The sequence below is a fragment of the Elaeis guineensis genome, chromosome 8 (genome assembly GCF_000442705.2).
Source record: "Elaeis guineensis isolate ETL-2024a chromosome 8, EG11, whole genome shotgun sequence".
Classification (NCBI taxonomy): Eukaryota; Viridiplantae; Streptophyta; class Magnoliopsida; order Arecales; family Arecaceae; genus Elaeis; species Elaeis guineensis.
The window spans coordinates 123,651,551-123,677,859 of NC_026000.2; the positions used below are offsets into that span (position 1 = coordinate 123,651,551).

The 26,309-nt window shown below is 38.7% G+C and overlaps 1 protein-coding gene across 4 annotated transcripts; it reads right to left on the reverse strand.

The window, feature by feature from the left end:
• Positions 1-4,282: 4,282 nt before the first annotated feature.
• LOC105061420 (uncharacterized) lies at positions 4,283-25,595 on the reverse strand. 4 transcript variants are annotated; one of them, XM_073261497.1, is made up of 7 exons: positions 25,015-25,595; positions 5,712-6,224; positions 5,374-5,624; positions 5,099-5,299; positions 4,921-5,013; positions 4,719-4,841; positions 4,283-4,634 (listed from the first exon to the last, which is right to left on the reverse strand). In XM_073261497.1, exons 2-7 carry the CDS (start codon positions 6,064-6,066, stop codon positions 4,497-4,499), a joined length of 1,161 nt encoding a protein of 386 aa, XP_073117598.1. In that variant the 5' UTR covers positions 6,067-6,224; positions 25,015-25,595; the 3' UTR covers positions 4,283-4,496. The 4 variants fall into 4 exon arrangements, with proteins under 4 accessions (XP_073117598.1, XP_073117597.1, XP_073117599.1 ...); XM_073261496.1 differs by lacking the exon at positions 25,015-25,595 and adding an exon at positions 23,484-24,153; XM_073261498.1 differs by lacking the exon at positions 25,015-25,595 and adding an exon at positions 23,484-24,152 and having other exon boundaries at positions 4,728-4,841.
• Between the last annotated feature and the right edge of the window lie 714 nt (positions 25,596-26,309).

The following is a 26,309-nucleotide window of genomic DNA, read 5'->3' on the forward strand; positions in this document are numbered from 1 at the left end:
CTGCTTCGGCGTCCATTCCTGAAAAAAAAAAAATCAAAAATCAGCAATGGGGTGAAAAAGGAAGAAGTGACATGCAAAAAAAAAAAAAAAGAAAAGAAAAGAAAAAGAAGAAGGATGGAAGAAAAGAAGAGAAAAGAAAAGATAGAATACTCGCAGGATCCTGGGGGCTCAAGCCGATGTTGAACAAAAATTGCTCCTTCAGAAGGTTGGGAAGGGAAGGAGCGGAATAGTCAAAAAACTTTCGGACGGCCTGAAGGTCATCCTCCCCCAGGCTGGGAGCCCGACGGACAGAGTCCCTCAGAGAGCCCTAAGGGGGCAGGCCCAGCCTCAAAGTCGGGCAGTGGACGAAGAGGTATTTCTCCTTTCAGTTATGGATTGAAGAGGGAGCACCTTTCAGCAATCCCTTCTTGCCAAACTGGAGGGAGAAATACCACCAGTCCTTCGCCGAAGGGTGACGCTTGAAGGTGTAAAAATGCCTAAACAAAGAAAGGGATGGCTGAACTTTGACTACGTGGCAAAGGGAGAGGAACCCTATCAAAAACCTAAAGGAATTCGGAGCAACTGAAGCTAAAGAGATATCTAAGAAGCAGAAAAGGGCGACGACAAAGGGCGGAAGCGGAAGTCAGAGTCTGGCACGGAAAGCCTCCTGATACAGGTAGAAATGATCGGGTGGGGGAGTGCTAGCCCGGTCGGAGGGGCCAGGAAGCTCCAGGTCGTACTCCGGAGGAACTCCATACTGAACCCTTATCAGTAGAAGTTCATCCGGAGTCAGGAAGTAGGGAATGGCACCCGACGCAAAAATCGAGCGAAGCCCAACCCCAGATGTGGGTTCGTCTACAGAGTGGGGGTCCTTGGGGGCTGAGGCGGAAGAACTCCCGGAACCGCTAGAGGCGGAGGTGCCAGAAGATATTTCGAATGATTTCAAACGAAGACCCTAAAGATCCCGAAGAAATCAGGCGGGACAAGGGACGAGGGGTTACGGGAGACCAAATCAGAGGAATGCGATAGAAGAAAATGGGGGAGAAAAGGCCCCTAAATGGCAAGAAGAGAAACGAAGGTTCCGGGACTAACCTAGATCGCTATGAAGGATGCAGAGGGGCGAGGACAGGGATGACTCGAAGGATGCCTAGGGCCAAAGAAGACGCCAAGAAGGGTCAGGGCTCTCGAAGAAAAGGCGGACACCGATAGAACTTTCAGGCGGAAGGGCGGGTTTAAATAGACCCTGGGATACGGTGCCATAATGATCGCGAATCCCCCTAGGCAGACCCGCGCTCGACACGTATCCCGCTCGACACGTGTCCCACTCGCCACGGCAGGCGGCTAAAAGCGGCTGACAGCTGACGGAGCCATTATTATGCCATACTTGGGCCAACGTACCAGCGAAAATTCTGAAAGATCCCTTCGAATCGTCCCGATTCGAAAAGACTCCAGCACGCGCGCATTTAATGCCAAAATATCTGAGGGCGATCGTGCACAGGATTCAAGGGGACAATTTCGGCTGCAAAAATTTCTCTGTACTTTCTTCATTCGAAATTCGAACTCGAAAGTAGGGGGACTAGTGTTGGGTATAAAATACCCCCCAGTCGAAGTTCGTGACGGGAGTGACCCTCCGGGGATCCAACTGACTTTCGACCTCCGACAATGTCTCTTCAAACCTCCTAGGCGGCCGAGCCTCCGCCACACTCCCAAGTTTTGCCGACGGACAGGACCCCGCCAGCGTCGATCGAATTCTTCGCGACGTCCGGACTCCTACGGGAGCCGGACCTCGTCCGCAACTCCGGCTGCAGGAAGACTCCATCCGGACTCCTACGGGAGCCGGACTTCGCCCCCGACGCCAATCGCAAGTGAACTGCGTCCGGACTCCTACGGGAGTCAGACTTCATCCCCGGCTTCTACTTCAAGCAGACTCCGTCCGAACTCCTGCGGGAGCCAGATCTCGTCTCCGACTCCGGCCACGGGAAGACTCCGCCCGGACTCCTACGGGAGCCGGGCTTCATCCCCGACTTCGACCGCTGGTAAACTTCGTCTGGACTCCTACGGGAGCCGGACTTCGCCCCTGACTTTAATTGCAGGTAGACTTCGCCCGGACTCCTACAGGAGCCGGACTCCGCCCACGACTTCACTGCAGACTGCGTCCGGACTCCTACGGGAGCCGGGCTTCATCTCCGACTTCGGCCGCTGGTAAACTTCGTCCGGACTCCTACGGGAGTCGGACTTCGCCCCTGACTTTAATTGCAGGTAGACTTCGCCCGGACTCCTACGGGAGCCGGACTTCGCCCCTGACTTTAATTGCAGGTAGACTTCGCCCAGACTCCTACATGAGCCGGACTCCACCCACGACTTCACTTGCAGACTACGTCCGGACTCCTACGGGAGTCGGGCTTCGTCCCCGACTTCGATCGCTGGTAAACTTCGTCCGGACTCCTACGGGAGCCGGACTTCGCCCCTGACTTTAATTGCAGGTAGACTTCGCCCGGACTCCTACGGAAGCCGGACTCCGCCCACGACTTCACCTGCAGACTTCGTCCGGGCTCCTACGGGAGCCGGACTTCGTCCTCGACGCCAATTGTAGGTGGACTCCGCCCGGACTCCTACGGGAGCCGGGCTTCGTCCCCGACTTTGACTGCTGGTAAACTTCATCCGGACTCCTACGGGAGCCGGACTTCGCACCTGACTTTAAGTGCAGGAAGACTCTGCCCGGACTCCTACGGGAACCAGGTCTCGTCCCCAACTCCGACTGCAAGAAGACTTCATCCGGACTCCTACGGAAGTCGGACTTCGCCCCCGATGCCAATTGCAGGTGGACTCCGTCCGGACTCCTACGGGAGCCGGGCTTCGTCCCCGACTTCGACTGAAGGAAGACTTCGTCCGGACTCCTACGGGAGTCGAACTCCGAGTTTCTCTCAGACGGGTGGCTAGCCACCTCTCTCCACCAGACACTCCAGCCGAACTTCGACCGACAGGCCTGGACCCATTGGCAGGCCACAGCAACAGTCACGACTCTGCTCCACTTCCTGCGATGGATTCCGCACGGCTCCATCACTCCCTGGCTGGCCGCAGTAACGGCCACGATACTGCTCCACTTCCTGCGATGGATTCCGCACGGCTCCATCACTCCCTGGCAGATCGCCGTAATGACCACGATTCTGCTCCACTCCCTGCGACGGATACCGCGCGATTCCTCCCACCCTCTGGCAAGTCGCGACAACGGACGTCGTTCCACTACCCGCAACAGACTCCACATGGCACGTCCCGACGGTAGCCACGATCCCACTCCACTACTCTTCGCAACAAACTCCGCCTGACCCTGGGCAGCCCACTGCCAGACGATTACAGATATCGCTATCAGTCTGCTGCCCCCTCCACCTATAAAAAGGGGCTCCAGATACGTTATTCTCTAAGCTCTATTTTCTATCCCAAAACTCTGCTAAAATTTTCGTTCGAGCACTCAATTCTTGTTGAGGTAGAGAACTGACTTGAGCATCGGAGGGTCTTGCCGAAGCAACCCCACCTCCGGTTTAGACTTCTTTTGCAGATCTCGACGGTGACCGCGACTCCCTCGACTCCAGCTTCTCCGACGTAGGCGAATTTTTGCACCAACAGGATGTTTGACAAACATCACGAAATATGATTGATTGAGCGATATTTTATTAACATCGTGGAATAAATATCTTTTGTGACGTTTGACAAACGTTGCGAAATATGATTGATTGTACAATATTTTTCCAACATCGTAGAATGAACGAAGATTTTTGGCAACATGGAACATTTTGCGACAAGGATGATAGCCAAAGTTTGCTTCATTGATGGATCATAACCTATATAAAATATTACATTTCATGGTATATATTTAAATACCAAGTAAATCATCTATTTTCAATCAACAAATCATTTAACAATTGAAATATGAACTCACATACAATTCATAATCAAGATGAATCCATACACAAAATTTATAATCCAAAATATAAATTATCCAGATAACCAAAGAGATGGTATTTCCAACTAAAAGCACCAAGAGACCATATCTCTAACAAAAGCAAACAATTCACCTCTAACTAAAAGCAAACAAACTCATTATCCAACTGTCTATAACAAAACAAATAGTTCATAAGTCAACAATCCAAAGCACAAAAGGCCTCTCTACCATGCATGTCCTCAAAACCACACCTTCACAAGTTCTTGAATCATGAGATCTCTATCAAAATGAAAAATGCAATCAATTAATTTTTTATATATTACAGTAACAAAATACATATATTGTTTCATTATGCTTATAAAATAGAGTTAGGGATATATTAAAAAAATAACTTAAGTAACTTACATCATAAATCTGATAAAGAGATATTCTGTGATACACATAAAGCTTCTAAAATCTTTTGTTGATGCTCTATCTGTGCTTTAATATCTACAATCTCATTCTTCATCTCTTCATTATGCTTTTGTGACTGCTCCAACTCCTTTTGAAGTCTCTTCTTAGATATAAAAAAAGAACTCTATCCTTCTGAATGAGGTTCAACTCCCAAACCATAGATATAATCTGATCTAGTCTCTAAAACTTTATCGCATATCTGGTCTGGTGTCATAGGATGTCCATCGGATATGAACTGCTCTAGCACCTGCATAATTTCATTCTAACAAAATTCGAAAAGGATTAATTACAAAATAAAAATTAAGCTCACTTAAAATAGTAATCATAATTTTATTTTTATCCTCACCCATTTTACCTCACACTCGGGAGTTGTCCATCTACTTGGAGTATCACCATGACTTGGGGTGTAATGAGTATGATACCATAACATAATTCGATCGTACTCTTCTCCATTCAATTCATTCTCATTCTGTTTAAAAGATGAGTTACTATTGCAAGAAACATATATATCAAATGATATTAGTCATAATGAAAGTACAATATCTCACAATCTTATGCCGTATAGGTACAAAAGCTTTTGACCCGATGTTTGCTTGGCACTTGACAAAACTTCTAGATTTTTTGTTATGCTCACATGTTAGCTGAAAAGATAAAAAATTTTATGCCAGTCAACCTAAATTTAAAGGTGATATTTTTATATGCAAACATAATGCAAGTTATATTGACCTGTGTCTTTTCCTTGCTCCAGTAAGTACAAAGATCTATCCACTCTACTGTGCTCATTGTACTTGGCTTTGAGTCTTTTCTATGGTTAAGGTAATGCATATGAAGCCGATATCTTGGATCCTTTGACTTTAATAAAAGAAGCTTCTTGATGCTAGCACAAACTTCCTCATCCGTCTTTAAACCCTTGACATCTAGTTTTTGCTGCAAACAAGTATTAAATACTAGTTAATAAATATGCATAGAATACAAATGCAACTATAATGATCTCTAATTACATCTAGTTTGTCAAATGCAATCTGCATCTCCACCTCTGTTAATTTGGACCATCTAGGCTTGACAGAAAAGATATTTCGAGCTATTATACCAAGCTTATTTGATAGCTTCACAGATTGAATAGCATTAGTAGGTCGCCCTTCTTTTGTTGAGATATTGATCTCTATTTTCTTACCAAGGGCCTTGTTTGTCTTACTTAACCCAATCCCTCTAGTACAACCTCTTTTTTTGCATCCATCCATGCTCGTGGACCCTACAAGATAAGCAAGCAACAATAAGAATGCTAATTTGAAAAAAATTAAGCAATATTGCATAAAAATAGGTTTATAATAATTTCTACCTATAGAGCTAACATCAGGAGTCACATCCATGACAGGATGTGTATGATCAATAGGCTCTAGCTCGGTATGTGATGTATGGACTTGTGGCAATTGAGAGGAAGGTGGTGGAGCAGGAGGTGCAACTTCTGGTGGTGTTGGATCTAGAGAAGCTAATGGAACATGAGCTGATGGTAATTGAGAGGAAGGTGGTGGACCCATGATACCATGACTCTGAAGAAGCTGCTGGTACCTAGATAGAGGGGGTGCAACATCAGCCAAAGATGGAGTTGAAGGTGTGACTTCTGATAGTACCGGATCTAGAGAAGCTGATGGAATATGAGTTGGTGGTAACTGAGAGGAAGGTGGTGTAATCATGACATCATGGCTCTGAAGAAGCTGCTGGTACCTTGACCGTAACTATGATGGCAAGGCCATTCCCTAGATCGCTGGCTGTTGAGTGGAATGCGATGAAACTGGATCGATGGCTGCTGGTATTTTTTTTTTCTTAGATAATCCTGGTGCCATAAGAATACCTGCAAATATATAATCAAATGAAATCAATGTCAAGATTTTAAACTAAATCAACTAAAGTCAACTTTAAGATATTCACTGCATAGGCCAAGCACATGTGTATCACAGGAAAACAATAATTAGAGAAAGAGAAAAAATGACAATGCTGCAGTCAGAATTATACCAGTAAGATGCACCTACCAACTCCAAATCAGCGACACTAATGAAACAATAATTTGCTGCATGATAATAGACAGTTGAAAATTAAAATAAATCATTATCATGGTCATTGTCATTATCATTCTGTTCATCATCATGTTCGGTGCAATATTCTACCAAGGTATCATCTTCATCCTCGATATCCCTTGTTGCTAACTCTTCTACTTCATTATGTAAACCTCGTATTGTATTCAACAAAGTGTCATCTACTACATCAGGTTCAACATCATCTCTATCTAATGACTCTATATGACATTCCTCAATATCTGCAGGAGTCATTCCAATACCCTCTTCATCATCAGAATCTTCCTCTATTGTTGCACCAATAAAGATGTCATATACATGTCTATGCTGATATTTTTGTACAACATGCCAGTTTTGTCCCAGTTTCATGTCTTGTAAATAATAAACTTGCTTTGCTTGGTTTGCAAGAATAAATGGATCATTCTTATACCATAATCTGGTTATATTTATGCTTTGCATATTTCCATCTATCCTGACATTAGCATGTCTAAATCCAAGATTATACCACTTGCACTTAAAAAGAATAACACTTTTACCCTTGACATAATCTAACTGAATAATGTCTATTAATACCTTAAAAAAATCGATGATATCATCTCCATGGTTTCCTTTTACTACAACACCACTATTTTATAACTTTTTACAGGAATCACGAACTTCAGTGTGGAATCGCACACCATTTGCAATGCATCTTGAGTACTTTTGTACCAAAATATGAGGTCCACATGCCAACGCATATAAAGACTCGATTCTTCTTTTCTCTCCTGGTCTATACAATGTTGCCATCTATCATTATGTAAAATAAATTATATTAGTTGAATATATAAAAAATAATATGTATGCACACAGACAATTCATAAAGTTTGTGTTCTCACGTGATGCTTTATTCACAAAAAAAATTATTCTCTATGTTTGTTCTCAACATTTAACGAACTTTGCTCCATCAGCTCAATCTTATGCTCTCTAGCAAAAAGATATTGTTTAGTATCATATTTATATATCAAATATTTAATAATAAAATTTAGGTAGTAAGAACTTACTCAAAATAAGGCTCCATCTCTTCACAATTGGTAAGCACATACCAATGAGCCATATCTTGCTCTTCTTTGGATAGGAAAACAAACTAAGCTACTCCAAATGTCCTAACTTGTTGGAAAAATATTGTTATATCACCATCATTGGTTTTATCATTGTTTCGCTCATCCATATTAAAATGGATCTCAATACCTTGAAGGTACATAGAATAAAATATCAAACATTCCTTGACTACATATGCCTCAGCAATAGATCCTTCTGGACGAGTTTTATTTCGAACAAATCTCTTTAAAGAGCCAAAAAATCTAAATTTAAAATTTAGAATAATTATATAACATAAATAATTATCTAAATTCAGAATTCAGAATCTAAAAAAGTTACTATAATACCTCTCGATTAGATACATCTACCGATATACCATCGGTCCACCTAGCAAGGCTTCATTTGGCAAATGAACAGCCAAATGTACCATCACATCAAAGAAAGCTGATGAAAAAATTATTTCAAGTTTGCATAATATCAAAGATATATCTGTACACATCTTCTCGATGTCATCTACAATCAAAGTTCGATGACATATTCTATAAAAGAAGTAGCCTAACTCCATTAATGCAGCTGTCACATCCTTCTTCAAGATTCCATGCGTGCCTATAGGAAGAATACTTTGTAGGAGAATATGACAATCATGAATTTTTAGTCCCATAATCTTCTTTTCTTCAATATTGACACATCGAGATATGTTAGATGCATACCCATCTGAAAATTTTATCCCTTTAAGAAACTTACAGAAATTTTTCTTTTCAGTGTTCGATATTGTGTAGCATGCAGGATGAATTATGTAGGATCCATCATTTCTCTTCATCAAGTGCAATTTCCTTCGGATTTTCATGTCTTCTAAGTCGAATCTAGCCTTGATAGTATCCTTTATTTTACCTTCAAGATTTAACAAAGTACCAAAGATATTATCACAAATTTTTTTTTCAATATGCATAACATCAAGGTTATGCCTCAATCTCAACTTACACCAATATGGTAACTCAAAAAGAATACTCTTTTTTGTCCAATTCAACTCTTCTACTGATCTCTGTCTCTTTTTATTGTTAGGATATTTTTCATAGTCTACGTTCTTCAAATGAGATAGTTGTTGCATCACATCATCTCCAATTAGTAAGATAGGTGAGGGTCGATAGTCCACCTTGCCATCAAACCTCTTGCTCTTTCTCCATGCATGGTCATGAGGAAGAAAACATCGATGGCTCAGATAACCAATCTTGGTTCTCAATTTACAAGAAGGGGTATGCTTATTACAAATAGGATATGCCATATACCTTTTAGTGACCCATCCAGAAATACTACCATAGGCTAAAAAATCATTAATAGTCCATAATAAAACTGCATATATTCGAAAGGTTTTGCCATATGAAGCATCAAAAACATCAATACCCTTATTCCATTACTCATTCAACTCATCTATTAATGGCTTTAAGTAGACATCAATATCTCTGCCCGATACTTTCGGACCTAGAATAAGCAGTGACAACATAAAGAATGACTCATCCATACACATCCAAGGGGGTCAATTATATGCCAAAAGAATAACAAGCCACATACTGTTGCTCCCTAGATTGATTTTGATGATTACAAAGCAGTTAAAGGGGTACTAATATTTCTCACTTGAAAAAACCTTTTTGCTCTTCAAGGGCAAAATGGTAATTTTATCAAAATCCTGATTTGATGATATCAAATGATAGAACAAAAGATTTGTGATCCAATGGTAAAAATTTTATTAATTTTGGACTTGTATGTTGAAAGATATGCATGATTGAAAATCATGAGTCGACCCATGAGTCGACTCATGGCACATGAGATGACTGGCACGTTGAATTTTCTGGCCGGCATAGACTTGGCAAAGCCTGTGAGTCGACTCATGAGTCGACCCCTGTGACAGGATTTCTCCGCAACGGCTAGTTTTTAACCCATTTTAAGTGCTTTTAATGCTCATTTAATACGGTCTAACGGCTCTTTTTCAGCCTAGAATATTTTTCTCTATTTCTTAAAGCTATAAAAGGAACAAAAAGGTGAAAAACAAAAAGACATTGAAAAAAAATTTGAAGAGCATTCAAGAGCATTCAAAAGAGAGAATTTGAAAAAGGGTTTCTCAAGCTAACTTTTCAGCCCTAATCAAGAGATCATTCAAAGCTTTCAAGAAGCTTCAATCCAAGCTCACCAACTCCTCAAGTGCACAATCAAGTCTCCATCCACCTTGAGGAAATCCAAAAAGGGTCTTCTTCTCTTAAGTAAAGTGTATTTAAAGTTATATTCGCTCATTGAAGGAGCTTTCTTTGTGCTTAATTGTATTATAAATTGTTATACTCAGTTTGAGTGTTTGGTTTTGTTTTGGAGGGGTTCCAAAACAAGGGAAGGTTGATTCGAACCTTGAATCAGAGTGTATAGGGTTGGCTTGTACCTGAGAAACAAGTGGTCTAGCTTGGAATAGCTAGAGTCGGAGTTTCCGACGTTTTGTATTCGGGTTGAATACAAGATTAGTGGATTGGAATTTTCAAGTAGGAGTTTGGGGAGTGGATGTAGGTGCAAGGTTGGCATCGAACCACTATAAATCCTTTTGTTTGGTGTGTGTCTAATTGCTCTTCCTTATCTCTTCATTATTTTCTTGCTTTCTTGCTCTTACTATTAGCCTTGAATTAATTCTACTCACTCTATCTATTTAGCTTTGTCAAATATTTCTCATAAGTCATTAGTTAAGTTTAAAATTTTTAGAAACCCAATTCACCCCCCCTCTTGGGTTGCATAGCTGGGCAACAAGTGGTATCAGAGCCCGGTGCTCTAGCCCTTCTTTGATCTAAACAATCAAAGAGCAAAAGATCTATGGCAACTCATGTCGGCACTTCTCTAGCCGAGGGGCAATCCACCAACTGACCTCCACTTTTCAATGGGTCTAATTACACCTATTGGAAGGCTCGGATGAAAATATTTATTCAAGCACTCGACTATGATATGTGGAGTATCATAGTGAATGATCCTCATACACCCACTAAAATTATAGATGGTGAGGAATCAACCAAACCCGAGAAAGAATGGGATGAGGTTGATAAGAAGATGGCCCAATTAAATGCTAAAGCAATGAATGTTCTTTATTGTGCTCTTGATGCTAATGAATTTAATCGCATTTCTACTTGCTCATCTGCTAAAAAAATATGGGATATGTTAGAAGTAACCCATGAGGGAACCAATCAAGTAAAGGAGTCTAAAATCAACATGCTTGTGCATAAATATGAATTGTTTAAAATGGAGCATGATGAGTCCATAACTGTAATGTTTACTCGCTTTACTGATATCATTAATGGTTTAAAGAGTCTTGGTAAGTCCTATACTAATAGTGAGCTTGTAAAAAAGATTCTCAAGTCCCTACCAAGAACATGGGAAGCTAAAGTGACTGCCATCCAAGAAGCTAAGGACTTGAACATTCTACCCTTGAAAGAGCTTCTTGGATCATTGATGACTCATGAGCTGAGCATGAAGCAACATCAAGAGGAAGAAGTCAAAAAGAAAAGAACCATTGCCCTCAAATCCATAGCTCCACCAGATGAAGAAACTGATGACACTGAAGATGAAGAACCGGATGAAGAGATGGCACTCATTACCCGAAGATTCAAGAAATTTTTGAGAAAAAGAAAATAGGGGATGAGGAAGAGGCCATTCACAAAAGGGAACAGAGCAAAGAAAAAGAGAAAGACCAACCCTTTATCTGCTACGAATGCAAGAAGTCGGGACACTTCAAATCCGAATGCCCACAATTGAAGAAAGGTCCCAAGAAGTACAAGAAGAAGACCATGATGGCCACTTGGAGTGCGAGTGATGACTCAAGCTCCGATGAGAAAAACTCAACCGAACAAGCCAACCTGTGCCTTATGGCACACGAAAATGAGGTAATTTCTGAAACTCCTAGTGACTTTATATTTAAAGAATTACATGAAGCCTTCTATGATTTAGTTGATGAATTAAAGAAACTAGGAATGAAGAACAAAGAACTAAAATTGAAAAATCAATCTTTATTGAAACAAACTGAAAATATTTCAATTGAGAAATCCACCCTGCTTCAAGAAAATCAAAGCTTAAAGGATGAAATTGCCAAGCTAAAACCAATAGTAGAAAAGTTCACCTTGAGTTCAAATAAACTCAATATGATTCTTAATAATCAAAAGGCCGTGTATGATAAGGCCGGACTTGGCTATAACCCCTTGAAGAAACAAAAATATCTGAAAAATATTTATGTAAACTCCTTAAGTAACAAGTCTTCTAACATTACTTACTTCAAATGTGATAGAGTAGAACATAAGTCATACACTTGCTTCTCTAACAAGTTTGCAAACTCAACTATAAAAGAAAATATGGGTTCTAAAAGGAACCATTATGACTAACCAAAAAGGACCCAAGAAAGCTTGGGTACCTAAAACAAAAACTTGACTTTTGCTTGCAGGTGTATCTAGCATCCCAAGGAGGAAACAGAAAATGATATCTTGACAGTGGATGCTCCAGACACATGACTGATGATGAATCCCAATTCATCACTCTTGATGCTAAGGATGGAGGGATGGTCACCTTTGGAGACAATGGCAAAGGAAAGATCATCGGTATAGGTAACATTGGTATCACTCTTTCCAAATACATTGAAAATATTTTGTTAGTTGATGGTTTAAAGCATAACTTACTAAGCATTAGTCAATTTTGTGATAAAAGATATAAAGTTGTTTTTGAATCGTCTGTTTGCATTGTAACTAGTCCTATTAATGATGGCATTAAATTTATTAGACATGGTAATGTTTATATGGTAGATTTAAATGATTTAGCCAAAATAAATATGCAATGCCTAGTATCCTTGAATGCTAAAGTTAACGAGACTAGTTGTCTTTGGCATCGCAGACTTGCTCACATTAGCATGCATTCTCTTTCAAAATTAATTAAGAAAGAATTAGTTCTTGGCTTGCCTAAACTGAATTTTGAAAAAGATAAAATTTGTGATGCATGCCAACTAGGTAAACAAACAAGAGTTTCATTTAAATTCAAAAATATTGTTTCAACTTCTAGACCTTTAGAGCTTTTGCATATGGACTTATTTGGACCTACTAGAACCACTAGTCTAGGAGGAAAACGATATGATTTTGTAATTATAGATGATTACTCTCGTTTTACTTGGATTTTCTTTTTAGCACACAAAGATGAAACTTTTCATATTTTCACTAAATTTTACCGAAAAGTCACTAATGAAAAAGGATTTTCAATTCAAAATATTCAAAGCGATCATGGAACTGAATTTGAAAATCAAGACTTTGAAAACTTTTGTGATGAAAAAGGAATTGGCCATAACTTCTCTGCTCCTAGGACACCCCAATAAAATGGGGTAGTAGAAAGAAAAAACAGAACCTTAGAAGAAATGGCCCGTACCATGCTTTGTGAAAGCAACCTTCCAAGATATTTTTGGGTGGAAGCTATCAACACAGCATGTTACATTTTAAATCGTGCTTTGATTAGACAAATTTTAAAGAAAACCCCCTATGAGCTTTGGAAAGAAAGAAAACCTAATATTGCTTATTTTCATATTTTTGGTTGCCGATGTTTTGTGTTAAATAATAGTAAAGAAAGACTTGGAAAATTTGATGCAAAATCGGATGAAGCAATCTTTCTTGGATACTCCTCCACTAGTAAAGCTTTTAGAGTTTTTAACAAAAGAACCTTAGTAGTAGAGGAGTCCATACATGTTGTTTTTGATGAATCTAACGATCTTCCTTCAAGGAAGAATGAGGGTGTTGATGATGCAGATCCTCTAATAGAAGGAATGAAGTAAATCACTCTGAAAGATTCAACAATTCAAGAGGACGAGAAACAAGAAGACAAACAGGATGAGAGAGGTGAAGAACTTCAAGAACAACCTCAAGGTACAAATGACCTACCCAAAAAATGAAGGTATGTTCACAATCACCCTAAGGAGCTAATTATTGGTGATCCTATGCATGGGGTAAAAACTCGTTCTTCACTTAGAGATGTATTTAATCATTGTGCTTTTGTATCTCATCTTGAACCAAAAACTATTGAAGAAGCTGAAAATGATCATAATTGGATTAATGCAATGCAAGAAGAACTTAATCAATTTGAAAGAAACAATGTATGGACTTTAGTATCAAGACCTAAAAATTATTCTATAATAGGCACAAAATGGGTCTTTAGGAACAAATTAGATGAACATGGTAATGTAATAAGAAATAAAGCAAGATTGGTTGCTAAAGGCTATAATCAAAAAGAAGGAATTAATTTTGATGAGACCTTTGCACCTGTTGCTAGATTAGAAGCCATTAGACTTCTACTTGCATATGCTTGCTTTATGAAATTTAAATTGTTTCAAATGGATGTCAAAAGTGCATTTTTGAATAGTTATATTGCTGAAGAAGTCTATGTAGAACAACCCCCAAGATTTGAAAATCATGCTTTTTCTAATCATGTTTTTAAATTAAATAAAGCACTATATGGATTAAAACAAGCACCTAGGGCTTGGTATGATAGGCTAAGCAAATTCTTACTAAACAATGATTTTTCAAGAGGTAATGTAGACACAACCCTCTTTATTAAAAGAAATCAAAATGACATGTTAGTTATATAAATTTATGTTGATGATATTATTTTTGGGTCTACTAATGAGTCTCTTTGTCAAGACTTTGCTAAGCTCATACAGGGGGAGTTCGAGATGAGCATGATGGGAGAACTTACCTTCTTCCTCGGACTCCAAATCAAACAAACAAAAGAAGGAATCTCCATCATCCAAAGCAAGTACACCAAGAAACTACTCAAAAGATTTGGAATGGAGAACTCCAAACCAATTGGCACACCCATGAGCCCCTCATGTAAGCTTGACAAGGATGAAGAAGGTAAATGTGTAGACTTAAAATACTATAGAGGTATGATTGGCTCTTTATTATATTTAACTGCAAGTAGGCCTGACATCATGTTTAGTGTTTGTCTGTGTGCTAGATTTCAATCTAATCCTAAAGAGTCTCACTTGAATGCTGTTAAAAGAATCCTTAGATATTTAAATGGTACTCAAACTCTAGGATTATGGTACTCTAAAGACTCACAAATTGATTTATTAGGATATTCAGATGCTGATTTTGCTGAATGTAGATTAGATAGAAAAAGCACTAGTGGAACCTGCCAATTTCTTGGAGTTAACCTAATCTCCTGGTTTAGCAAGAAATAAAATTCGGTAGCACTGTCTACGGCTGAGGCCGAATACATTGCAGTCGGAAGTTGTTGTGCTCAAATCTTGTGGATTAAGCAACAACTCGAAGATTTTGGTATCAAACTTAATGACACACCCATAAGATGCGACAACACAAGTGCCATAAATCTAACTAAAAATTCAATTCAACATTCAAGGTCTAAGCATATTGAAATAAGATATCATTTTATAAGAGAACATGTTCAAAATAAAAATATAATTTTTGAATATGTTTGCACTGAAAATCAATTAGCTGATATCTTTACAAAGGCCCTTAGTGAGGATAGATTCTGTGAAATTAGGAGAAATCTAAGAATCCTTGATCCTTTTGCCTAAATGTTTCTTCAATTTCGAGGAATCGATGTCAAAATTTCTTTGAGCTCAATTTCCATCATCTCTCTTGGTCCTAAAAGCTCAAGATTATCATTCTCACAACTTGTCATTGAGCAAAATTTCTTCTCTCAAAATTGTGAATTTTTTTGGAATTTATTCATATTTTTTCTGAAATTTTGTGAATCATGAGTCGACCCCCTAGGGTCGACCCTATGGCATACTTGTAATTTTCGGCCAATATCCCACGGGTTCGTTTCCTTTTATCTTAAACGTACATGAGCCGACCCCCTATTCTCTTCATCTTCCTCCCTCCAAGACCCGTCATCCTCATCCTCATTCTCTCCAAAACCAAGGATTTAGCCCTAAAGCATTCTCCCTTCTCCTCTCCACCTCAAATCCCCCTTGGGAAAGGAGCTTCTCGCATCTTTTTCCCTTAATTGAAGCAGTTGGAGCGTGCCCTAGATTCCACCGTTCTTCTCAAATTCGTCTTTTCTCTCCGCCAAAATCCCTTTCCATTCTCTAGTGACCCTCCTTCTCCTCACCCATTTGATCTTCCGAGTCTCCCTGCCTACTCTTGTGGTGAGAATGGCCCCAAAGATGAAACTCCCTCAAAGAAAGAAATCGGTCCGTGAGCTGGAAGAAAGTGTCCGCAGGAAAAGGCAAGCTGCTCAGACCTCCACTACTTCCATTCCGGCTTCAGTGTCTGCTCTAGGTCCCTCTCAGTCTCCCCTTAGCCCTGGCAAAATCTCTCTCTCTGACAGAAAGGTAGAAACCGGCAAGAATGTGGATTTTAGATTCTTTGAAAAAGAAGGTTTCTCCTTTGGGACAAAGATCAAAAACCAAGGTTGGGGATTTTACTGTTCTCTCAAGGAAGTTACATATGTAGACTTGGTTAGAGAATTTTATCTAAATCTGCATTATGGCAATGGAACAGTAACTTCTACAGTTAAGGGAGTTGATATCTGTCTGGATCCTATTATTTTGGGAGAGATTCTACATTTGCCCTGTGAGGGATATTCTTACATGGAACTCCCAGTGAAAGAAGAGGGGATCAATGTAATTTTAGGAGGAACCTACTCGGGAAGTTTAAATAAATTGGAAGCCAAGATCTTGTCAATTGAAATGAGAATTTTACATCAATTAGTAACAAAACTTTTCTTCCCGAGGAGTGGTAGGCATGACCTCCTTTCTGGCCGAGATATTTGTATAATGTTTCATGTGATCACCCAAACCCTCTTAAACCTCCCTGCTTTAATGATTGAGGCCATGAGAGAAACACTGAACAGATCCAAGGCACATCTGCCTTTTGGTATGGCCCTCACACTGGTTTTCAGGAGGTTTGGAGTCAGTTTTGAGGGGGAGGCATCTGCTAAGCTTTCTCACGCAGACACCATCAACCAACACACTCTGCACCACATGGGATTCACTAAAACTGATGGTGGTTGGATCAAGGGTTCTGAGGAGAGAGCTGAGGATAGAGTAGAAGACAGAGCTGAGGAAGAATGTCCCTCATCTCCTCTCCATGACTTCAGGGCAGCATCTCCAGATATCCAGTTTATTTCAGATCTAGAGGCTGATCCTTCAGAGTCCACCAGGAGGTACACACCAGTTCAGCAGTCAGATAGCAGAGGACCTCCTTCAGAGTTCAGATTGATCGAGGATCAGATCGAGTAGATTTCTCAGCGTGTGGCTTCCTTGCTTTCTCGTCAGTGGAGCACTTCTGCATTTGCACCGGGATCCACATCATTGGATACATCTGATCAGACCTTGATCCCCCATATCTCCACTGTATTTCAGTTGATCTCAGATCAGTCTGTTCGGATTCAGCAGCTCGAGGATTGCATTTTGAGACTGACTGGGAGAGTTCTTGACTTGCAGGGGCAAGTCTTAGCTTTGGCCCATCCTCAGCCACAGGAGAGCATTATTGAGGTCACAGACCTTACTGCGGAGGCTGGCAGGCTCAGAGGTGCATTGGAGGGTGGTTATGAGTTCTTGAGGAGAGAAATCAGAGGCTCTAGTGAGCATGCTTCTACACAGTTCACTGCACTGCTTCAGTCTGTTTCGAGAGCTCTGAACGTTCTTGATTCCATCAGGCTCTCTCTTGCAGTCCAGTCTTTGACATCTGAACGTTCTCAGCCTTCAGGATCATCTCGCCCACCTACTCGTGCCAGCACCTCCACTCGTGGCAGAGGCAGACGGGGTAGAGGACGTGCTCTTGGCCGTGATCCATCATCTCCCCATCCCATCTCTGATACATCTGATTCTGATCCATAGAGTCATGTGTTCTACTAGATCCTAGGTGTTAGTCATGTTGTTCTTTCTAGGATCTGTCTCTTGGGCCATATAATGACATTAACTAGTTGACTTTTATATTATGAAATATGTATTGAAACAACTATGGTTTTAATCATCTTTTAATTATATATCTACTCTTTGTAATGGTATCAATCATCTCTTGATTATATATCTTTTCTTTGTTGCTAATTCATATCTATGGTACTCAATGACATATTTTGTTTTATGATTGTTGTATTCAGGAGGAGTAAACATTAATGATTAGTACAAGAAGTTTGAAGAAACACTAAAGAGAAAATGTATTAAAAAAAAGAAGGGGAGTTAATAATGTTTGATGATGTCAAAAAGGGGGAGAAATTAAAGAAAAATTAGAGAAAAATATCAAAAGCAAGATTATTAAATGACTTCAAAATCAAAAGCAAGATTATTAAATGACTTCAAAATCAAAAGCAAGATTATTAAATGACTTCAAAATACAATGAGTGAATTGGGAGAAATTAACAAGATGGCTAACAAAATGAATGAATTGTTAAGCAAAGTAAATGAGCAACCTTTAAATTTACTTCTTAAACATGCTCTGATATGCTTTAAAATTAGACATGCTCTGATACATCTTAAAATTTGACATGCTCTGACATTAATTGAAATACTTAATTGTTAAACCTGCTCTGATACTAAAACTAAATAATCAAATTAGAATGAGCAAATTTTCAAGAAATTTGAAAAACAAGCAAATGAGCAAATGAGATATTTTCAAACACACAATTTTCAAATCCTAATGTAAATTCTGCTTTGCTCTGATAACAAAATCAAATTTTCTTCTCTGATACCTAAATCACATAATCAAATGAGAAAATTTTCAAATCATTAAGCAATGGGCAAGTTACTTATGCTAATGAGCACATGTTTCACATTCCAAAAGAATCAATCTTCTTTTCAAGCAAATGGACTTATTAGTTGGTAGTAAATTTTTTTTTTATCTTCAAAACTACCTACAATGCATTTCATTCCTTTGAAATTCATGCTCATTGATTCATAAATGCTTTTGTTCAAATATTTTGTCATCATCAAAAAGGGAGAGATTGTTGCTCCCTAGATTGATTTTGATGATTACAAAACAGTTAAAGGGGTACTAATATTTCTCACTTGAAAAAGCCTTTTTGCTCCTCAAGGGCAAAATGATAATTTTACCAAAACCCTGATTTGATGATATCAAATGATAGAACAAAAGATTTGTGATCCAATGGTGAAAATTTTATTAATTTTGGACTTGTATGTTGAAAGATATGCATGATTGAAAATCATGAGTCGACCCATGAGTCGACTCATGGCACATGAGATGACTGGCACGCTGAATTTTCTGGCCGGCACAGACTTGGCAAAGCCTGTGAGTCGACTCATGAGTCGACCCCTGTGATGGGATTTCTCCGCAACGACTAGTTTTTAACCCGTTTTAAGTACTTTTAATGCTCATTTAATGCGGTCTCACGGCTCTTTTTCAGCCTAGAATGTTTTCCTCTATTTCTTAAAGCTATAAAAGGAACAAAAAGGTGAAAAACAAAAGACATTGAAAAGAGATTTGAAGAGCATTCAAGAGAGCATTCAAGAGCATTCAAAAGAGAGAATTTGAAAAAGGGTTTCTCAAGCCAACTTTTCAGCCCTAATCAAGAGATCATTCAAAGCTTTCAAGAAGCCTTCAATCCAAGCTCACCAACTCCTCAAGTGCACAATCAAGTCTCCATCCACCTTGAGAAAATCCAAAAAGGATCTTCTTCTCTTAAGTAAAGTGTATTTAAAGTTATATTCGCTCATTGAAGGAGCTTTCTTTGTGCTTAATTGTATTATAAATTGTTATACTTAGTTTGAGTGTTTGGTTTTGTTTTGGAGGGGTTCCAAAACAAGGGAAGGTTGATCCGAACCTTGAATCAGAGTGTATAGGGTTGGCTTGTACCCGAAAAATAAGTGGTCTAGCTTGGGATAGCTAGAGTCGGAGTTTCCGATGTTTTGTATTCGGGTTGAATACAAGATTAGTGGATTGAAATTCCCAAGTAGGAGCTTGGAGAGTGGATGTAAGTGCAAGGTTGGCACCGAACCACTATAAATCCTTTTGTTTGGTGTGTGTCTAATTGCTCTTCCTTATCTCTTCATTATTTTCTTGTTTTCTTGCTCTTACTATTAGCCTTGAATTAATTCTACTCACTCTATCTATTTAGCTTTGTCAAACATTTCTCATAAGTCATTAGTTAAGCTTAAAATTTTTAGAAACCCAATTCACCCCCCCCTCTTGGGTTGCATAGCTGGGCAACACATACTATAGGCATTAGACATATTATCAAATGGATTGAATCCATCTATTGCTAGGCCAAGCCTCACATTGTGGGGTTCTCTAGCAAACTCTAGATACTGTTTATCAAAGCTCTTCCAAGCTTCACCATCAGACGGATGAATCATGATGTTACTTTCACTTCTAGGTCTATCTTTGTGCCATCTCATTTCTTTAGCTATTTTTCTTGACATAAATAATTGTTGCAGTCTAAACTTCAATATAAAGTATCGTAACACTTTATAAGGGATCTTCTTACTCTTACCATCATTAATCATCCATCTCGATGTTTCATACTTTGGACAACTGTCACAATTTTCATACTCTTCCAAAAGAGAGCACAGTCATATTTATATGCATGTATTGGCACATAACCCAAACCCAAGTTCCATAGGAAGTGATTTGCTGCATTAAAAGACTTTGGTAAGGATTGACCATTAGGCAAGACATCTCTTAGCAATGACAATAGTATATCAAAAGACTTATTATGCTATTTGTTGTATACTTTCAAATGGAGCAACTTACAATAAATGATAATTTTGAAAATTTTGTACATCTCGAATACAGCTCTTCGGTAGCTTCCATCAATAAATCATTAAAGACATCGATACAAGAATGGCTAGCATCTGTAGAAGCCCTCAAATTTTTCTCAATAGGACAATCATTAAAGAAACTACCGATGTCATGTAACAAGTCTTTTATCCCATCATCATCATCATCCTTATTTGAGTCATCATCTGGCCCGTCACTTTCTGTATCTACAAATGAAAATCTATCTCGATTATTGAAAAATTGAAATTCTGCCCGTTCACCATGAAATATCCATCGGGTGTATGATTAATCTATGCCAAATCTCAATAGATGATCGAAGACATTCTCTTGAGGCTCCGTATAAATATTCAAGCAATGTGAACAAGGACATTGAATTTCACAATCTTTGCCCTTATTTTGAGCCACAAAAATCATAACGATTTGACTCCCTCTATGTATTTGCGAGAGAACTTAACACAATTCATCCAATGCTTATCCATGTTACATACAAATATCTATCATTAAAATTCAAATAAACTTTAGCAAATGTGCTATTTAGATCACATCTTTACAAAAAAAATGATAAGAAATAAAGAGCAAAGGAACAAAAGTAGTAGAGCAGGCATTAACACAATAAAATATGAATTATTTATTTAGCTTAAGTATTTGACTGAATTAAACCTCTAAATGTTTGCAGTCTCCTACAACTCACAATTAAAATTTTTTTTACTTTTTTATAATATCTCCCTTTCTCTCTCTCTCTCTGTCTCTCTCTCTCTCTCACTCGCATAGACATACATGCATACATACATATATATACATATATGTACATGTATATATACACACACCCCATGTATATTTAAACAGGAAATGTATACCATATTAAAGCTTATACCCTCTTAAAATGCAGTGTTCAAAGAAGTACAAGTTGCTCTATCCATCAGAAGAAAGTCAACAATGAAACTAAAATTTATGACTATAAAATCGATACAAATAAACTTTAAAATACCAACTAGCAAAAATCATACAAGTCACTGTGCCTTGCACCATTTAAAGGCACACCTAATGATGTCAATTTAAATGAAAAATCTGATTAGGTGGAACATTGTGCTTGAACATAAAATATTTTTAATAAGCAATTGCTTTTAAAAAGAAAGCCTCTAAGTTTCTACAGGACATTTGGGATATTTTTCATCCCTAGGAAAGGATTAACACATGCCATAAAGGGTGAGCCAATGCATGAATCCCACCATTGTGAGACCGGCAGTCTTACCCCCGAATGCAGAGAGACAGTTTTCATGTTTTGAATATATGATCTTCAGATAACAATGGATTAACCTAATTATTGTGCCAAAGCTCACCCTGATTAGCATGTTGCATACATTAGAACCAAAATGGCATATCCTATGCTGCAGTCTGTACCTGTTGTCAAACTGTCCAACATGCCTGAGAGCAAGTATCCCAACTATATATCCAGAGAACATAATGTTTTAGTTTTAACTTGCCATTACCCTTCTGCTCAATTCCACATGCTTACTGGAGCAATCAGAAGTCCTTTTCCGGTCTATGATATTGTAATAGTTCAATTGTACTAGATTGAGTAAACCTCTAGTTGACTTATTATTTATTTGTAGCAGCAATCCCTTTTCTAATCCATCATTACCACATGTACAAAAAATTGTATGAAAACATTTAGACATAGCAGAGAAACAGATTGACAGAACTTATAACTCAATCCATAAGAAGCCTTCCACATTAATATTTGTCAGTCAAGGAAGAAGTTTTCCAAAATTTTGCAAAATAGCATAGTAAGACAAAAAGTTTCAGAACTATTAGAATTTTTTCTTTAGTGTTGGCATAGATAATGGATAGAATGTAAGAATGACAATGGAAAGCCAGACCGAGGAAGAAAACTCATTCTATTTACAGCATCCAACAATTCTTCATTTGTAATTTTGTAGAGACATTGGCATTCATTTAAGGCCTAAGCCAAGGTGAAAGGAAGCTTAGATAGTATGTTCTAAAACTAGTACATGGTGAATTCCATGAAAATCAGAAGCAACCTTGTAATCTTATTGTACCAAAGATCTCAAGAGTCTGATCTAATTAAACCCAAGCTATAGAGGAATTTCTTTAATCTGGACCTGAAAATGAGGCATCATATGAGGATACATTTGCTTATTAAATATGACAAGTATTACATAAGATAGCATGCTGTCAAAAAGGCATCTGCACAAAATCAAAATTAAAACTAGATAAGAAAAAGAAACACAACATACAGGAGTCAAAAGTCCATGACTTCAATATCACAGCATGATTCTAAGATTGTAGGTCAGTATTTAACTTGAGTGACATTTCAAAAAATGCATAGGGAAAAATATGAAGCTACTGAAACCATCATTTCCAGTTTCAGGCAAGAAATTTTCTGCTAAGCTATTAATATGATCAAGAAGTCAGAAGTGCACTAGCTGCATTCCGACTGCAAGGTTGAATCAAACTCATTGCAAAGATGATAATATTACATGACATCTAAAGAAAGAATCTACATGACAATCAAATTCATCCAGTATATCCACATGCAAGAAAGAAAAGAAACAAAGCCCAGAAAGAGGGTGCCATTTTACATTATCAATTTGTTCACCACAATATTACAATCATTTTCAATGCAACTAACATGCTGCAAACAATGCGTGCTTTATATATAGCTAGTCCATATGAGGCCAATGGTTCAGAAAAAAAATGATCATCAATCATTAGTAAACCCCATTAACATTCAACAAATTCAGACGTAGTCACAAATGATAATTGAGCAACAAACAGGTATGGCATCACTGGCAAAAAGAAAGCATGATTATAAACTCGATCAGCTGCAATTAATGTATAAAACTCTGCAGATATAAACAATAGCAAGGAGTATACAAGTCTATTTTATCAAAAAAGAAAAAAAAAACTCAGAATGAGGGGGAGCACTCAGCTACGAAACCCATACATTCATTGTACCAGCTAGCCAACAAATTAGCAGCAACCTTCATTTCCGTATGTAGTAATTTATAGGTATTGAAGGCTTGACGTGGCTTGTCATAAAGGCTCTACAAACAGAGTTACAAATTCTTTGGTAGAATGGTCAAGAACCGACCCCTTACCTTTAATTACTTTCTTATATCGAATCAAACAATAAATATTTCACTGCATAAATGAAAGAAAGAATGAACTTTGTACGCTTGTCTATGATACCTTTCGAAAGATGGCAGATGAAAAACCAGAGAGGCGGATGGAAATAGGAAGATGACGGATGAACAGGACCCGATGATGAACAGAGAGGCGGCGATCGACGGTGGGACTCTTCGACGGTCCATGCAGAGAGGAGGCGAATGGCGTGCAGCGAGGAGAGTGCGCGGCCAACCGATAGAGAGGTCATCGGGGAGGGGAACCACACTCGTCTAAGGAGAGGGTGCAGAGAGGACGATGAATAGGGGAACGACGTGTAGAGATTGCTCGAGGAGGGGAAGATGAGGGAGGAAAGCGCTCGTCGAAGGAGACGGTGCAAAGAGGATGACGAATAAGGGAACGGCATACAGAGATTGTTCGGAGAGAGGAAGAGGAGAGAAGGAGGTGCTCGTCAGAGGAGAGGGCCGGCTGCGGCATGCATTGGGGAAGGGAAGAGGCGGAGGCTATTTGATCGGTCGGAAAGAGGAGGGAGGAGAAATTATTTTAGGGTTGGTTTTGAAAATGAGAAATATTTGGAAAATATTTGGGACAGGCGCCAGCTGGATGAATGGCAGCAAAAAAAAAAAAGGAAAAAAAAAGAGAAGAATATTGGGATGTTTAATTAATTTGAGACTGGGGTTAACGGTGGGCAAAATCAAAAAAAAAAAATTTGAACGCAAAGCAAATATAAAAAAATTAGATAAAAAATTAGATAAAAAAATAAATAAATAAATTATTTAAAATATGATATTTTAGCTTCAAATGTCATACAAAGATGTTACAATTCACAATGTTTATGCAAACATCATAAATGATCTATCTCATCAGCGATGTTTCATAACATCATCAAATAATTTATGTTTTTGCAATGTTTCAATTTTTTAACATCGTAAATTTTTTTTTTTATAGTGTAAATAAATTAAATTTTGATATTGTTTGATTCTTGTCCACATTATGGAAGGTATTTTTTTTATATTAGAATTTATTTGAGGTGCAAAAAGATATTATGGATATCCAAATCTAGATACATTAAAATTAGCAGTTTTGATTGAAGCAATTTCACTCAATCCTCTTCTATGCGGAGATAATGCAGATGAGAAGTACGATCCCTTTTCTCTTTTTTCTATTGATATATATAATAAAAGTTTGAGTTTGATTGGATATATTTTTTTAAAATAATATATTACGTGAGAAATAATTGGACAATACGTACGTAGGATTTTTAGGGAGGAGAGAAAAATAAAAAAATAAAATTTATCTAATTAGAAAATTAAGTTATTTGAGAGTCTAAGATTAGAATTTATATTTAAGTAGATTTATGTTTAGATAAACATCAAATGTCAAAATCTAAAATCTCAAATTTTTTAATTAAATATGTTACTAACAAATGAACTATTATCTTTACTAATCACCGGAATTTGATGCAGGGTGAAATTGTAATAAAAAATAATCAAAAAATTGGGGGAAATGATTCTGTTTTTTTGGACTGCCTCTAATTCATTCACTTGACCAGAAAATATCAAACCTAGGTCGGACATTCCAAAAAAAGCTAACATACCTGATCAACCCGACCTAGATCCGGTATTCACGTTGCAAGTTCAGGCGCTCCCGACGAACATCTTCGATGGCGGAGACCGTACGGTTGATCAGGATAATGCAACCTTCATGATGGAATCCGACGGACCGGAACAGGCTCCTTACCTCTTCCAACATACCGATTATTGTGGTGAACACGGTGATCTCGTCGTCGAGCTCCCGTGCACGCGTAAACAAAGACTCTTTTTTCTTTTGTGACTCAGAAAAGATCTCAGGGTTGCCGAGAACGTTTCGATTTCTACGGCTTGTTCAACTGTGCCCGGATCATCGTGTCTAAGATAGGGAGCTGGTCGAGGGGAAACTGCGGAGAGATAATAGCAACGACCTGTGCAAACCCATGGAAAACCAGAGCTTGGCAGTCCTCCTCATTCTTGATGAAGAGAGTCGGTGGGTTGGTTGGCGGCGATGGCAGGATCTCCTCCTCATCCTTGATGGAGAGAGTCGGCGGGTTGGTTGTCGACGATGGCAGCATAAGATCCGGATATGGCTGGAGGATTGGAGGTAGGAGGCGGAGAGAGGGTTTGTGAAAGAACATCGGTAAAAATAGGGATAAAGAAGAGAGATGGATCGTGGAGAGGATGTTTACCTATTTATACTGGGAGTCCTTTTCGAAGATTTCTCCAGCACGTGCAATGCACTCATCATGCCAGCGAGGATCAAGGGGATCGATCCACGTGGAATAGTGGGAATTGAGAAATTGGGGCGGAAGGTGAAACCGGGCGGTGAAAAAGGAATTTCATTGGGCTCTCGTTTCCAAATTCTTAGCGATGAGGATTCCATGGAGGAATACATGGAAGGTGATGCGATTGATAATGATATAGATGAAGATAGAAGGTTCGACGACAAAGGAAAGGGCTTGCTCACCGAATCCATTGCGATTTCATCATGAACGTTCTCATTTCGAGCTGTCGAGAGGCCGCTAAACCCACGTACTCTGCAAAGTTTCGAAGATTGGTTACTTTATACAAATTTGATGTTTATGTTCTTCTTGAAACTCGTTTAGAGGGGAAATCGATCGACAGGATGCATATGAGGCTGGGCTTATCTTAGAGGATCAAGGCTATCCCATCACGAGAGCTATCTAGAGGAATAATAGCTGTGTGGAGACAGGAGTTGGGAGATGCCGAATTCACTTTGCATCCAAACAATGCTTGTGTGAAGTTTTTATTAATAGAAATGATTGCGCTTGGATTATTGCACCGGTGTATGCGAGCACAATGATGTTTACAGAAGAAAATTGTGGATGGAATTAAGTAG

Coding starts and splice junctions, on each gene's coding strand:
- LOC105061420 (XM_073261497.1), bottom strand. CDS start 6,066: ATGATTACACCACCTTCCTCTCAGTTACCACCAACTCATATTCCATCA. Junction 4,842..4,920: donor TACCTATACGGCATAAGATT/GTGAGATATTGT, acceptor TCTTTTAAACAG/AATGAGAATGAATTGAATGG. Junction 4,635..4,718: donor CCGAGTGTGAGGTAAAATGG/GTGAGGATAAAA, acceptor GAATTTTGTTAG/AATGAAATTATGCAGGTGCT.